Source organism: Chiloscyllium punctatum, chromosome 44, assembly GCF_047496795.1.
Source record: "Chiloscyllium punctatum isolate Juve2018m chromosome 44, sChiPun1.3, whole genome shotgun sequence".
NCBI classification, from domain to species: Eukaryota; Metazoa; Chordata; class Chondrichthyes; order Orectolobiformes; family Hemiscylliidae; genus Chiloscyllium; species Chiloscyllium punctatum.
This window is the reverse complement of record NC_092782.1, coordinates 62,247,412-62,264,237: the sequence shown is the minus strand read 5'-3', so window position 1 is coordinate 62,264,237 and position 16,826 is coordinate 62,247,412. Positions and strand designations below refer to the sequence as shown.

General features: G+C 43.4%; 2 protein-coding genes across 7 annotated transcripts in view; one reads left to right on the top strand and one right to left on the bottom strand.

Moving 5' to 3' along the window:
* LOC140467035 (transmembrane protein 243-like) overlaps window positions 1-16,826 on the bottom strand; it is a 109,021-nt gene that overhangs the window by 57,397 nt on the left and 34,798 nt on the right. The gene's annotated exons all lie outside the window — the stretch shown is intronic.
* The window catches only part of dmtf1 (cyclin D binding myb-like transcription factor 1), a 58,278-nt gene that overhangs the window by 39,304 nt on the left and 2,148 nt on the right, over window positions 1-16,826 (top strand). For 2 of the 3 annotated variants that reach the window (XR_011955330.1, XM_072563074.1), the window contains exons 14-15: window positions 9,139-9,534; window positions 9,776-9,908. Coding sequence is in view for 2 of the 3 variants with exons in the window: in XM_072563074.1 (XP_072419175.1) it covers window positions 9,139-9,534; window positions 9,776-9,908 (529 nt within the window). In the remaining variant the exon portion in view is untranslated. The remainder of the gene's footprint in view (window positions 1-9,138; window positions 9,535-9,775; window positions 9,909-16,826) is intronic. The other variant, XM_072563075.1, reaches the window with a different exon arrangement.

Sequence of the window (16,826 nt, the reverse complement as noted above, 5' to 3'; positions counted from 1 at the left end):
CAGTTTTAAGCGCTGTTTCTAAGGTTTAGTTTTCCTATAACACACGGTTGCACAAGAACACAACCATCACATCATAGAAGAACTACCTGTATCTTGATTATTTTTCTCTTTCAAGTTAACTTGGTATTGATGAAAAAGAGCACATTTTAGATTCCTGTCTGCACCTGGTGATAACACAAAATATCACTAAGTCAAGTCAGGATTTGTAAGCTTTTGGTAAACAACTTCAACAGCACAGCTAAATCTTACTGCATTTTGTGCCAAATACCTTTCTGCACCTTGGTTGTGAAATTAGTTGGAATTGAGATGACATGAATGCACCTGGATTCCATACCTATGTCCCTGGCAAATAAATTAAGGATGCCTGTGGTATGTTCAGTGATGGTTGTCAAGTATCATATAGATGGAGCTTTATAGGACATTGATTGGAGCACAACTAGAATATTATATGCAGTTATGTTTGCCACACTAAAAGGATGTGATTGCTCAGGCAACGGTGCAGCGGAGGTTCACTGGAATGTTGCCTGGGCTGGAGCACTTCAGCTATGAAGAGAGACTATATAAGGTAGGATTATATTCATTGGAGAAAAGGCTGAGGGTAGGACCTGATTTGAGGTCTACAGAATTATAAAGGACATGAATCAAATCAATAAAATTAAACTTCTCCCTTTAGTAAATTGGTAAGTTTCTAGGAGTAAGAGGCCAAGACATGATTTAAGGCAAATTTTATTCTCCTAGAGCATGGTGGGTCTAGAAACGCTTCCTGAAAAGGTGGTGGAGACAGGAACCATTGCAGCATTTAAGAAGTACTGTATTTAGGTGATCGCTTGAAGTGCTGCAGCATACAAGGCTATGGACCAAGGCTGAAAAATGGGATTTGAGTAGATAGGTGCTTGGTGACTGGCGTAGACATGATGGACTGAAAGGCCTATTTCTAATTTAAAGTCCTACAGGCCCTGTGGCCCAAACTGGTCCATGTCGACCAAAATGTCCATCCATGCGAACCCCATTTCCCTGCACTTGGCCAATATCCTACAAAGGAGAAAGTGAGCCCTTCCTGATGAAGGGCTTTTGCCCAAAACGTCGATTTTCCTGCTCTTCGGATGCTGCCTGACCTGCTGTGCTTTTCCAGCACCACTTGACAATATCCTTCTAAACCTTTCCTATCCATGTATTTGTCCAAATGCCTTTTAAATGTTGTTAGTGTACCTGCCTCAACTATGTCTGCTGGCAGCTCATTCCATATGCATATCAGCCTCTGTGTAAAACAAAAAAAAATGTTGCCCCTCAGGATCCCTTTTATTCTTTCCCCTCTAACCTTAAACCGATGCCCTCTAGTTCTCGATTCCCCAACCCTGGGGAAACAACTGAATGCACTCACTCTATTCTGGATTAGTGGTGCTGGAAGAGCACAGCAGTTCAGGCAGCATCCAAGGAGCTTCGAAATCGACGTTTCGGGCAAAAGCCCTTCATCAGGAATAAAGGCAGTGAGCCTGAAGCGTGGAGAGATAAGCTAGAGGAGGGTGGGGGTGGGGAGAAAGTAGCATAGAGTACAATGGGTGAGTGGGGGAGGGGATGAAGGCGATAGGTCAGGGAGGAGAGGGTGGAGTGGATAGGTGGAAAAGGAGATAGGCAGGTAGGACAAGTCCAGACAAGTCATGGGGACAGTGCTGAGCTGGAACTTTGGAACTAGGGTGATGTGGGGGAAGGGGAAATGAGGAAACTGTTGAAGTTCACATTGATGCCCTGAGGTTGAAGTGTTCCGAGGCGGAAGATGAGGTGTTCTTCCTCCAGGCATCTGGTGGTGAGGGAGCGGTGGTGAAGGAGGCCCAGGACCTCCATGTCCTCGGCAGAGTGGGAGGGGGAGTTGAAATGTTGGGCCACGGGGCGGTGTGGTTGATTGGTGCGGGTGTCCCGGAGATGTTCCCTAAAGCACTCTGCTAGGAGGCGCCCAGTCTCCCCAGTGTAGAGGAGACCGCATTGGGAGCAATGGATACAATAAATGATATTAGTGGATGTGCAGGTTAAACTTTGATGGATGTGGAAGGCTCCTTTAGGGCCTTGGATAGAGGTGAGGGAGGAGGTGTGGCCGCAGGTTTTGCAGTTCCTGCGGTGGCAGGGGAAGGTGCCAGAATGGGAGGGTGGGTTGTAGGGGGGGCGTGGACCTGACCAAGTAGTCCGGAGGGAACGGTCTTTGCGGAAGGTGGAAAGGGATGGGGAGGGAATATATATCCCTGGTGGTGGGGTCTATTTGGAGGTGGCGGAAATGTTGGCGGATGATTTGGTTTATGCGAAGGTTGGTAGGGTGGAAGGTGAGCACCAGGGGCGTTCTGTCCTTGTTATGGTTGGAGGGATGGGGTCTGAGGGCGGAGGTGTGGGATGTAGACGAGATGCATTGGAGGGCATCTTTAACCACGTGGGAAGGGAAATTGTGGTCTCTAAAGAAGGAGGCCATCTGGTGTGTTCTGTGGTGGAACTGGTCCTCCGACGCATCTCGTCTACATCAAGAAATTGAATGGTGACATCCTCCAAGACATTAGCCATGTACAGAAGTTCCAACGAAACCTTCAAGAACAACCGCCTCAGCAAATCCCATCGTCTGTAGAAGAATGCTGGAATCAGTTAAAGAATGCTATCCTCACCCCCTGCAAAGAAACAGCTGGGTTTCAGACGAAAACCCATTAGAATTGGTTTGATGATGATAAACTACTGCAACAACTTATCGACAAAAAGAGAGAAGTTTTCATCATCTTACATTCCTGATAGCGTTTCCTTTTGGTAACTGATTGGGGTCATTTTGTAAGGCTGCAGTCCAAAAAAGCACCCAAAACCTGAAAAACCAACGGTGGAGGAAGAAAGTTCAGGAAATCTAACAACTAGCAGACGCCAATGACACATGAAGCTGCTTCAACGCAATGAACGCTATTTTTGGCCCATTCATTCACGGTCAAGCCCCCCCTCCAAAGCAAAGATGGTCCAGCCATCCTGAAGAGCAATGCTGACATCAGTTCTAGATGGAGGGAGCACTTTGAAGATCTTCTAAATCACTCTGTCCCATTTGACAGGAATGTGATCAACAACGTTCCAAAACAGCCCATTGACGACTCCCTAAGCAAAATATCAACACTTGAAGTCAAGGAAGCCATCAAAACCTTGAAAAAGAACAAGGCTGCTGGACACGATGGAATACCAGCTGAAGTCTACAAAGTTTGAGGTAACCAGCTTCATTACCAAATGCATCAATTTCTCATCAAGATCTGGCTAAATGAAGATGTACCAGCAGGCTTTAGAGATTCAGCAATCATTACCATCTACAAAAGGAAAGGCGATTGATCTGAATGGGGAAACCACCATGGAATTTCCCTGTAAGCAAAAGCAGGAAAGATCCTCACCCGCGTCATAAGCAAGCCTTTAGCCGAAAAGGCTTCTGGAGACTCAAGCCGGTTTTAGATCATCACGTGGAACGATTGACATGATCTTCACTATGCGACAACTACAAGAAAAATGTCATGAACAACTTCAACCTTTGTATATGGTATTCATTGACCTCACCAAAGCCTTTGACTCGGTATCAAGGGAGCTCCTATGGGATGTTCTATCTACCTATGTACCTTTCGAATCCTGAGATTCCTTCACAATGGCATGCTTGTCAGTTATGGTCAGCAACAGTAACAGTGAGCCTTTTCAAGTCCGATCAGGAGTAAAACAGGGATGTGTGATTGCCCCAACTTTATTCACCATCTTTACTGCGACGAACATCCACATCACCAAGGACAACCTACCCCCAGGAATCGAAATTGTCTACAGAACAGATCACAGACTTTTCAATCTTGCCTGTCTCAAGTCCAAAAACAAGACATCTGTGCGTTCACTCATCAAGTTCCAATATGCAAATGACAACTTTGTTGCAGCTCTCTCAGAAAAACCACAGATTCTGACTGCCTTCAGCCATGCATACATGAAACTTGACTTACCGTCAATTCCAAGAAGACTCAGACCTTCTATCAACTGTCACCGACTGAGACAAATTGGGTAGAACCATCAATTCAACTCAGCAAGACAACACTGGAAAACGTGGACCATTTTCCATATCTTGAAAGTCACCTCTCCTCCAATGTCAACCTTAATGACGAGATCCACCATCGTCTAAAGTGTGCTGGAACAGCTTTTGGACATCTCCAAACAAGAGCCTTTCATGATCATGACATTCGGACAGATACCAAAATGTTAGTGTACAAAGCAGTGGTGATCCCAGCGCTCCTGCATGCATCAGAAACTTGGACAACAAACCGATAACATCTGAAGGTGCTTGAAAAGTTCCATCAACACTGCCTTCGAAACATCTTGAGTATCAGGTGGGAATGTAGAAGAACCAACGACAGCGTGCTGAATGAAGCAAAAAACAACAAATGTTGAAGCCTACATCAACAAGAACCAACTAAGATAGAATGGTCATGTTGTTTGGATGAAAGACTAATGTCTGCCAAAACAATTCTACTCCCAGCTTAAAGAAGGCAAACGCAAAAGAGGTGGACAACAGAAGAGATTCTAAGACATTTTAAAAGCCAAATGAAGAAATGTAACATCAACATCAACAATTAGGAAACCAATCCCAAGGACAGGAAACACTGGCAAACCATCATCCGAGAAGGAACAGCAACTTTCAAAGCCAACAGATGTGCAGAACTAGAAGAAAAGAGAAGACAATGGAAACCGAGGCAGCAACACCCAAAGCCCAATCTGCCATCTGGAACTAGTTGTCCTGAATCCGGAAGAACGTTCAAAGCCAAGATTGGTCTCATAAGCCACCTGAGAGTCCATAAATAGGTCAACAGAACCAAGACCATCATCCTTGACCTCAAGGGATAGCCACAAAGACATTTCTATAAGATCCCCCCCCTCAGTCTCCTATGTTCCAAAGAAAAAAGTCTGAGCTTGTCCAACCTCTTAAGTCCTGGCAATATCCTTGTAAATTTCTTCTGCACTCTTTCCAGTTTAATAAAATCCTTCCTACAGCGAAGTGACAAAAATTGAACACACTACTCGCAAGTGCAGCCTCACCAATGTCCTGTACAACTGCAACATAACTTCCCAACTTCTATACTCAGTGCCCTGACTAATGAAGGCTGGTGTACCAAAAGCCGCCTTCATTGCCCTGTCTACCTGTGACTCCACTTTCAGACAACAGTGTGACTGAACTCCAAAGTCCGTTAAGGCCCTACCATTCACCATGAAAAAGGGACTTGAGTGAACCAGATGGGCTTTTCCCAACAATCAACAAAGGATTCATGGTCACGATTAGACTCTTAATTCCAGACATTCATTGAATTCAAATTCCACCATCTGTCATGGCAGGATTGGAACCTGGGTTCCCAGAACATTACCTGGCTCTCTGGATTAACAGTCCACTCGCCCATTACCTCTCCAGCAAATTCTTCCAACTCTGAAATTCTTGGCAAATAACAGCCTTGGAATAATAATATTTTATTGCTTCCCTTAAGTAATATTCCAGTAACTAGGAACTCCTGTAGTGTTAAATGCATTATTGACAAGACCAGAAGTTATAGGAGCAGAAGTATGTCATTCGGCCCTTCAGGTCAACTCTCTCAGTAAGACTCCTTTCCTGCCATTACCCCATATCCCTTGATTCCCTTACTGATTAAAATCCTGTCAGTCTCAACTTTGAATATGCTTCTACAACCTTCTGTGGTGAGGAATTCTACAGATTCACTACTCTCTGAAAGAAGGAATTGCTCCTCATGTCTGTCTTGAATGTGAAATCCCTTGCCTTGCTGAAATTATACTCTGATTCTAGAATTTTGCACAAGATCAGATAACCTTTCTGCATCTACCCTATCTTGCCCATCTCTCATTTACAATACAGAAGTGAACCCCTCTGCTAATTGAACCAAACACCCAGAAAAGCTCTCCTCGCCTTGTAATCTGTTAAAGTATGAATGACAGAATTCCCAACTTCCACTATTTAAAGGAAAAATATCAATTTGTTCTTTAATTCTAAAAGTGAACATTAAACAACTATTTACAACTCTAAACCACCTTCCTCTTCAATGCTTGTTATCTACCTCTCACTTGATAACAATATACTGATCCAATAAAAGTTTCAATTAAAATTACACCAACTTAAATTTCAAAACCAGGCCAGCGGCGTTTGTCTCCCCTTCCTCCGGCTGTACATATCCCTGGGTCATCTTCAGTCTTTTGCTGCAAAGATGTTTCATATGAAAAAGGTACCTTTGAGAGAGAGTGTTTGGCTGGCGTTTACTCTAACGATGGCAGTTGGTCACTCTGTCTGGCTAACTTCCAAAATACCTCTTTTTTTTATAAATCTCAAACATCAAATCGTCTCATTGGTTTGATGTTGTCAAAACAGTAAAATTCCGATTCAATTGGGTTTTAGTATTCTGGGGCATAACTTAAACTGGTTACATTTGAGTTGTTGGAATGGAGCAGCACAGTGGCTCAGCGGTCAGCACTGCTGCCTCACAGCTCCAGGGTCCCGGGTTCAATTCCCACCTCGGGAGACAGTCTGTGTAGAGTTTGCACGTGCCTGTGTGGGTTTCCACCAGGTGCTCCGGTTTTCCCTTACAGTCCAAAGATGTGCAGGTTCGGAGAATTGCCTGTGCTAAATCGTCAATAGTGTTCAGGGATGTATAGGTTAGATGCATGAGTCAGGGGTAAATAATGGGGAATGGGTCTGGGTGGGGTACTCTTCGGAGAGTTGGTGTAGACTTGTTGGGCCTAATTGCCTAATCCATACAGTAGGGATTCTTGTTGTGAAAACATAGGAACCAAAAGTCAAGTGTTTATTTCACTGCCAAATGCTACATATTTTCATTTTTCCAGTACACTCTGAGACTGGTAGTCAGTCACATGACATGTGTCTGCAAGCTCTGCAAAACAGAGAATTAAGGACAATCCAAAGGGTTTTTATAAATACATTAAAGGCAAAAGGGTAACTAGGGAGAAAATAGGGCTCCTCAAAGATGAGCAAGGCGACCTTTGTGTGGAGTCGCAGAAAATGGGGGAGATACTAAACGAGTATTTTGCATCAGTATTTACTGTGGCAAAGGATATGGAAGATATAGACTGTAGGGAAATAGATGGTGACATCTTGCAAAATGTCCATATTACAGAGGAGGAAGTGCTGGATGTCTTGAAATGTGTAAAGGTGGATAAATTCCCAGGACCTGATCAGGTGTACCCTAGAACTCTGTGGGAAGCTAGAGAGGTGATTGCTGGGTCTCTTGCTGAGATATTTGTATCATCAATAGTCGCAGATGAGGTGCCGGAACACTGGAGTTTAGCTAACGTGGTGCCACTGTGTAAGAGGTGTGGTGAGGACAAGCCGGGGGACTATAGACTAGTGAGCCTGATGTCGGTGGTGGGCAAATTGTTGGAGGGAATCTTGAGGGAGAGGATCTACATGTATTTGGAAAGGCAGGGACCGATTAGGGATAGTCAACATGGCTTTGTGTGTGGGAAATCATGTCTCTCAAACTTGATTGAGTTTTTTGAAGAAGTAACAAATAGTATTAATGAAGGCAGAGCAGTAGATGTGATCTGTATGGACTTCAGTAAAGCGTTCGACAAGGTTCCCCATGGGAGACTGGTTCTCAAGGTTAGATCTCACAGAATACAGGGAGAACTAGCCATTTGGATACAGAACTGGCTGAAAAGTAGAAGACAGAGGGTGGTGGTGGAGGGTTGTTTTTCAAACTGGAGGCCTGTGACCAGTGGAGTGCCACAAGGATCGGTGCTGGGTCCTCTACTTTTTATCATTTACATAAATAATTTGGATGCGAGCATAAGACATACAGTTAGTAAGTTTGCAGATGACACCAAAATTGAAGGTGTAGTGGACAGCGAAGAAGGTTACCTCAGATTACAACAGGATCTTGATCAGATGGACCAATGGGCTGAGAAGTGGCAGATGGAGTTTAATTCAGATAAATGCGAGGTGCTGTGTTTTGGGAAAGCGAATCTTAGCAGGACTTATACACTTAATGGTAAGGTCCTAGGGAGTGTTGCTGAACAAAGAGACCTTGGAGTGCAGGTTCATAGCTCCTTGAAAGTAGAGTCGCAGGTAGATAGGATAGTGAAGAAGGCGTTTGGTATGCTTTATTTTATTGGCCAGAGTATTGGGTACAGGAGTTGGGAGGTCATGTTGCGGCTGTACAGGACATTGGTTAGGCCACTGTTGGAATATTGCATGCAGTTTTTGGTCTCCTTCCTATCGGAAAGATGTTGTGAAACTTGAAAGGGTTCAGAAAAGATTTACAAGGATGTTGCCAGGGTTGGAGGATTTGAGCTACAGGGAGAGGCTGAACGGGCTGGGGCTGTTTTCCCTGGAGCTGAGGGGTGACCTTATAGAGGTTTACAAAATTATGAGGGGCATGGATAGGATAAATAGACAAAGTCTTTTCCCTGGGGTCGGTGAGTCCAGAACTAGAGGGCGTAGGTTTAGGGTGAGAGGGGAAAGATAGAAAAGAGACCTACGGGGCAAGTTTTTCACACAGAGGGTGGTACGTGTATGGAATGAGCTGCCAGAGGAAGTGGTGGAGGCTGGTACAATTACAACATTTAAGAGGCATCTGGATGGGTATATGAATAGGAAGGATTTGGAGGGATATGGGCCAGGTGCTGGCAGGTGGGACTAGCTTGGTTTGGGATATCTGGTTGGTGTGGACGGGTTGGACCGGAGGGTCTGTTTCCGTGCTGTACATCTCTATTACTCTATGACTCTCTTAAAGGTACTGTACATGCCTTCAACTTCATAACAAGTCTCTCATTCTTTTTAAACTGCAGTGAGTATATGCCCACCTATTCAACCCCTCAGGAGAAAATTCCTCAATAACCAGAATTACCTTAGTGGACTTTCTCTAAACTTCGTCTAAAACCAATATATTTTTCCTTTGCTAAGGTGACCAAACCTGTTCACAGGATGCCAGCTACAGTCCAACTCGTGCCATGTATAGTTTTAAAGACCTTCCAATTTTTACTCTGTGACTCTGTAAAAGCTTACAGCAAATTTGTAAGCACTTTTATATTTTACTTTCATAAAAATATTATTGGAAAAAATATTTTGTTGACCCACACAACTCTGACATCTCTTCGCAGCCTGAGGCTCTTCTTCCCGGTACTAACGAAAACGTCAGTGTACAAATGACGCAGCCAAGTGTCATCATCCATGCCGTTGCCACTGATGACATCACTTCTTCGATAACCCAAGCTGAATTGACTGTTGACTCCACAATTGACAACACAGATTTGACAGAGAATCAGATTAATTCCACCTCACTTGAAACTGATGCCTACAGTGAGATTGATGAGGCAAAGTTAACTGAAGACCAAAGCACAGTTCAGACAGACCTTACTGAAACGGAAATTTCCCAATCAAACCTAAACTCTGATAATAGTGAAGATGTGATGGGTTCAGATGTAAATATTAATGAGTCAGATCTCAGACAGGACGTTGAAGTGCAATCTGATCTAAGTGGTGCTTATGTAACTGAGGTAAGAGCTGTAAAAGTCACATCACTAAATTAAGCACAGATTGAAGATGTAAAATATTATTGTGTATTTGTAGATCTTTCAAAGGAATAATCATAGAAAGTGCTATATGACACAAAAGAGGATGAATTTCAGTAATCAGCTTTAATATTCATATGTTGTATTATCACGTAAAATATTTTCACATTTAAGCACCCTCAGGGTGTAATTTGTATGATTCTCAGGAACTGTTTCTATTCAATAGGCTCTAGGTTCTCCCACTATTGAATCGGGCATTGACGAAGAAACAACACTTATTGTTTCATCGGATCATGGGTTTATTCAATCAACAGATGATATTGACAATGACTCGGTTTTGCCATTAACAACACTGACTGGTAAGGGATTTATTTTTTGTACGGGTAAATGCAAATCCATTTCTTTAAATATGTATCTGCAATTATTAAAACCACAAAGAAACAAATTCAATAAAAACGTGTTTGTATTTCTGAGAAAACAGTGACTTTAAAATGCTGGGTTTTTTTTGAAATAGTTTCATTCATTTATAAGCAAAGCAGCCAGGGATCACTTCTAGGGCGGCTGCTTTTCTTGGCGTTTATTGATGACTTGGACTTGATGTGTGGTAATTTATGCATAACAGTCACCCACGTTAAAAGGTTGTACGCACAGTCATCTTTCACCCCCTCAAAAGGAAATTTGGGACCTGGAACATCAGGACCCTCACGGAAAGCCCAGCCTTTCTAATATTTCCTGCTGCTGCATGGACTTCTGGAACCGGATGTCAGTGTGTCTGCAAGCTAATCAGTGTAGCTTAGAGAGAACATTGGCCCCAACAGTGACAGGCCTGAACATCCTCTGCTATTATAGCCCGTGATATTGATATCTGTTCCCTGAGTGAAACCTGGCAAGCAGGCAGGAGAACTCAGTTCAAAGAACAAGGTGTCATAAGGATATCAAAGGAAGAATGAATATGCAGTGGAAATGGATTTGTCAAAAAACAAGCTTTGAGCGTCTGAGTTCCTTTGTAGAATAATGAACCTCTCAAAACCATTCCATTCACCTACTCCAGTCGTTAGTGTATGTGCCCCAAAGTGGAGTTCGGCTCCAAGCTTGTTCTCCTGTGTCCCAAAGGGAGACAAATTGATTCTCCTTGGTAGTTTCAAAGCCAGAGTTGGGAGGGACACAAACCTCTCAAAAGATGAGATTGGCAAGGAAGGCATAAGGAAGTGAAATACCCCTACCATTCTCCTAACAAAGATGAGAACAGAGCCTAGTCTTAACAATTGCCCTATTTTATCAGAGAAATTACAAGAGCCTATGCAAATACCCTCATCCAGACAGGGACACCGACTTGAATACATCATTGTTTGACTGAGAGGCTTGAAAGATGATGGACCACCAGGGCCAGGACAAGAGCTGCTGATTGCTGGACCAATCATTGTCTTAGCTGCTCTAACATCTACATCAGAAGTACTGTTACAGGAAATTCAATGTTGATAGACTCATTGACTTTGTTAAGAAAGATCTACTCAGATAGTGCCTCGGCTAACTTGGTATTGCTTAAGGAAGCCTCAAAACCTCGTCTGCCCTTAAATCCATTATAAAAATAATTTATGAGGAGACTTTTCAGTTTCTCTACCGGATAAATCAGGAATGGTTTGATCAGAATGACCAGAAGATCCCGGAGCTACTAAATCACAATCTAAACAGGAAATGTCACCTCAACGTGAATGAAAGAAAGCAAGTCTACAAATAAAAGAAGGCCAGGGTCCAACAAAAAAGTGATCTAAAGAACAGAGGGTGGGCAGAAAGGATGCTAGATATCCAGCAACTCACTGACAGTCATGACATGTGTGGATTCTTCAGCACATTTAGGGGCCATCAAATCTGCATTGCCATTTGATCATGACTGACATGTTTCTCAACCCCATTCTCCTGCCTTCTCCCCAGAACTCTTGATCCCCTTACTAATCACAAGCCTATCTACCTACCTCTGTCTTAAATACACTCAATGACCTGGCCTCCATAGCCCTCTGCAGCAATGAGTTCCACAGATTCACCATCCTCTGGCTGAAGAGATTCCTCCTCATCTCAGTTCGAAAGGGTCAACCCTTCGTTCTGAGGCTGTGGCCTTGGGTCCTCCTCTCTCCTCCGACTGGAAACATCTCCACATCTGATCTCTCCAGTCCTCTCAATATTCTGTAAGTTTTAATGAAATCCCCTCATCCTTCTAAATTCCATCGATTATAGGTTCTGAATCCTCAACTGCTCTTCGTTCCTGGGATCATTTTTGTAAACGTCTTTTGGACCCTCTCTAAGCCACCTTACTTGCCACTATGTTGAAGAAAGGAGAAAAGACTAATTGTGGAGACTGGGCGAGGGGGGGGCTCCCTGCTGTCTACCACAGGGCAGGTTGTTGCATAACCCCCTTGGTTGCCTTTACAGCTGCTCCTGCAGATGTAGTGCAATTTCATCCATAAAAAGACATGGTGGAAATGATCTTCACAGCAAGACAAGTCCAGAAAAAAAATCAGGGAACAACAGTAGCTTTTTCTATGTGGCCGCCTTCAAAGGCTTTCAGTTCTCTAAAACCAGGGGCATTTGGAGCATCCTCCTGAAAATTAGCTCCCCACAGACATTCTTCACCATGCTCAACCTGCGATGCAGAATAATGCCAACACATGGGCCCAATTCCAGCACCAGTTGAGGTTACAATGAAGGACACTTCTTCTCAATTTCTCCCCTCACTTGATGCACAGGTTAAACCACCACCAGTTATCTCTCTCTATTGGGAGAGCAGCTATAGGACTAAGGCAACACCCGGTACCTTTATTCCTCATGGGCCAGCAAATCAAGCATCAAGGCTGTGGTTACTGTAAGGTGCATTGTGATAGCTACATCATCCACAAGCCTGATGCAAGACCCTTAAAACAAGCTGGATTAGTGGTGCTGGAACTCCATCACAGCAAGCAGTTACTAGGAGGGCAGATAAAACACAAGAATGTCCTCAAGGCTGCATTGAAAAAATATAATCTCTGCCGCAACATGTGAGAATCTCTTGCCACAAACCAAATAAAACTGGAGATGGAGCATCCATAAAAGTGCTAGCTACCTTGACCATCTTTAGCAGGACAAGGTGGAGACTAAATACAAATAACAGAAGGACCATGGGAAAACCTGAGGATCCCACTCACTCATCTCACCAGTGACTGTGTGCAGATCCAGCATTAGACTGTTTGGTCACCTCTTCCATGGTGGAAGGGAGTCACCTTTGGAAGGCCAGGTTGGTGGAAAGGACAAATACTTGCAGAAAAAAATTAAGGCGGAGAAGTTTGAAGAATGAGGAGATTAAAGACTAATTTATATACTGTAGTGCTTTTCAGAACTTCCAAGTCCCAAACCACTTTATAGCTAATGAATGCAGGAAATATAGCACATATTTTGCAATCAAAAACACTAATAAGCAGATTATTCTGGTGATATTGACTGAGGCCTCACATTATCATTTTATCCAACAAACATCACCAATGTGGTATTCCGTCAGTAACTGCGCTGGAGAGTTAGCCTTGATTTTGTGCTCAAGTTTGGAGGGGGACTTGAACCCTGAGCCTTGTGGCTTCAAGACAACAGAGCCACAGCTGATCCACAAGAGGAGGCATAGTATAAACAGTTCAATTCTGAAAGGGTACAGAAACCGATATTTAAAGGTACATGTGAACAACCTGAGAAATGAATGAAAAGGCATATACGACTATAGAAAGTACAAAAGCAAGAGGGGATTTTTTTTTAAAAGTGAAAGAATGTGGACACTGGAAATCAAACACATATTGCTGGAAAATCTCAGCAGGTCTGGCAGCATCTGTGGAGAGAAGCAGAATTGATGTTTCAGCTTCAGTAACTGATGCTACCAAGGAATGAAGTTGCTTTTCTTATGCAGAAGATAGGATGGGGAATAAAATGTAAATAATAGGTAGAGATAGAGCCCAAAGAGTGAGAAGAACAATTAAACAGACAAAGAAGTGGATAACAGTCAGCCGAGAGAGACTACCCCTATTGAATTACTCACCATTTCAAGACTGAACTAAAGCAGCTCAGCGAGAGAGCTGACCATATTAATGATATAGAGGATGGTATTAGTAATAACATTAGCAAATTTGCTGATGATACTAAGCTGGGTGGCAGGGTGAAATGTGATGAGGATGTTAGGAGATTACAGGGTGACCTGGACAGGTTAAGTGAGTGGTCAGATGCATGGCAGATGCAGTTTAATATGGACAAATGTATGGTTATCCACTTTGGTGGCAAGAACAGGAAGGCAGAGATTGTGGCAAGAGATTCCGACATGTTGCGGCAGAGACTATAATTTTTCAATGCAGCCTTGAGGACATTCTTGTGTTTTCTCTGCCCGAGATGAGACTTCAGGTTAAAGTGGTCATGTTTTAGAAGTGACCTGTATAATGAAAGGGGACAATAGACAATAGGTGCAGGAGTAGGCCATTCTGCCCTTCGAGCCTGCACCACCATTCAGTATGATCATATGGGGACCAAGTGGCTAAGAATGGGTTGTGTATAAAAGCAAAGTTCTGCAGATGCCGGAATCTGAAACCAAAAAGAAAAATGCTGGAAAATCTCAGCAGTTCTGGCAGCATCCGTAAGGAGTGAAAAGAGCTGACGTTTAGAGTCTAACTGACCCTTTGACAAAGCTAAAAAAAAGGGAGAAATAGGGAGGTATTTATACTAGGCTGAAAGAAGGTGAGTCATGGCTCCAGAAGCAAAGGTAGCAATAAGAGGTGATAATGACAGCGCAAAGAGAGATTATAGGGCGATTAGGAGCTGTAAGTGACCAAGGCTGCAGCCAGTGATGTGTGACAAAATATGTGGGGGATGGGTGAAGCAGAGACAAAATGGAAAACAGGGGAGAAGGGTAGCAAAGGGGGAAGAGGAGAGGAAAAAGGTGATGAGAGAGTGGGGAGCGAGAGAGAGAGAGAGACAATCAAGAAATAAGAGGTACAGAACAGGCTGCCGGTCTCAACATTGAATTCTAGGAGAAAGTGAGGACTGCAGCTGCTGGAGATCAGAGCTGAAAATGTGTTGCTGGAAAAGCGCAGCAGGTCAGGCAGCATCCAAGGAGCAGGAGAATCGACGTTTCGGGCATGAGCCCTTCTTCACGAATCCTGAAGAAGGGCTCATGCCCAAAACGTCAATTCTCCTGATCCTTGGATGCTGCTTGACCTGCTACGCTTTTCCAGCGACACATTTTCAGCTCAACATTGAATTCAACAACTTCAGATGATTATCCCATCTCGACCCCTCTGTTTTCATTCTGCTCCGTAATTTTATTTCATTTATTTTTGTTTAATTTTTTTTTCACTGTTCTGTACCTCTTATTTCCTTTCTTTCTCTCGCTCCCCACTCTCTCATCACCTTTTTCCTCTCCTCTTCCCCCTTTGCTACCCTTCTCCCCTGTTTTCCATTTTGTCTCTGCTTCACCCATCCCCCACATATTTTGTCACATAGCACTGGCTTCAGCCTTGGTCACTCACAGCTCCTAATCTCTCTATGCACTGTCATTATCACCTCTTTTAATGCTACCTTTGCTTCTGGAGCCATAACTCACCTTCTCTCAGATTCGTATAAATACCTCCTTTTTTTTAGCTTTGACAAAGGGTCAGTTAGACTTGAAACGTCAGCTCTTTTCTCTCCTTACAGATGCTGACAGACCTACTAAACTTTTCCAGCATTTTCTCTTTTGGTAATTGGTTGTGTATAATAGCTGACCACGTGTTGAAAGTAGAGAGTGTGGTACTGGAAAAGTACAGCAGGTCGGGTACCATCCAAGGAGCAGGGGAAATCGACATTTCGGGCTAAAGATCTTCGTCAGGAATCAGGCTTATGCCCAAAACGCCGATTTTCCTGCTCCGCTGATGCTGCCTGACCTGCTGTGCTTTTCTAGCACCCCAATCTGATCTCCAGCATCTGCAGTCCTCACTTTCTCCCATGTGACATGGGAGAAGGTAGGTCAAGCCCTATAATTGTTGAACTCTATACAGAGTCCAAAAGATTCTAAAATTCCCAAGCAGAAAATGAGAGGCTGAGCTTCGCTAGAATACTGCAGTAAGCCTGAGACTGCAATGTTGACCAGGGAACAAGCTGTGTTGAAGCGGCAAGGCACTTGGAAGCTCAGGATCTGAGACAGAAACAAAAGAATTATGTTGAATCTTTATAGATCACTGAGCTGACCTAGATAGAGTATTTGTCTAGTTCTGAACATTACACAGAGGAATTTTGTAAATATTAGAAAGGTTACAAAAATAGATTGGAGGAAAGGTTTCAGGGATGAGGGATTCAAGTTCAATAATGGATTAGGGAGCTGGAACTGTTACCTACCAGAGGATCAGAAATGGAAATTGCTGGATAAGCTGACCAGGTCTGGCAGGATCTATAGAGAGAAATTGAGGGACCTTTCCTCAGAACTGCCAGAGGACGTTTGATTGAATGTTCAAAATACAAGAGGTTGGACCTTTGTAAATTTAAAAAAATAGGTTGCGTTGGCTGATGGATTAAAAACCAGGGAAGACAGATTTTAAAAGTGATCGGTCAAAGAACCAAAAGGTAACATGAGGAAAAAGGATTTTTTTAAATATCAAGTGACTTAGGTTCTGGAATGCACTGCCTCTAGACAAGGGAGGCAGATTCAAGGAAATTGGATGATCACCCAAATGGAAAATACCTGCAGAAAAAGGGCAAGGAGCAGAACTAGCAGAGGTGCTTTTAGGGAACCAGTATGAGCTGAACGGCTTCTTCCAGTGCTGTAAACATTCTTTGTTACGTTAACATGATATGCTTATGCTTGTGAACATGCAGCCATTTTTTACTATTGGTACTCAGTAAGTGAAAGATGTCAATGCTGGAGAATGGACACCTCTCCATTTTGTGCACCCAATGTCAGCATCATATACAAGCCCAGCTTGGTAATACAGGGTAAACTTCAACAATAGGCTGTGTGTGTGTGTGTCACTGGCAAGGTCAACCTTTGTCTTCCCTAATTGCCTTTAGTGATTGTGAACCACCTTGAATTACTGCTGAATATCTGAAGGTACTCCTGCAGTGTTCTTGGAGATTAGAGAGAACTGAATTTTGACAGACAATGAAAGAATGGTAATATTTCTGAATCAAGATAGGAGACTTGGGAGAGAATCTTGCAGGTGATGTTCCCATGTGCCAAACACCCTTTACTTTCTCAGAGGTAGAGGCTACAAGGTGGGAGATGCTGCAGTGCGTCTTTACAAACGTTA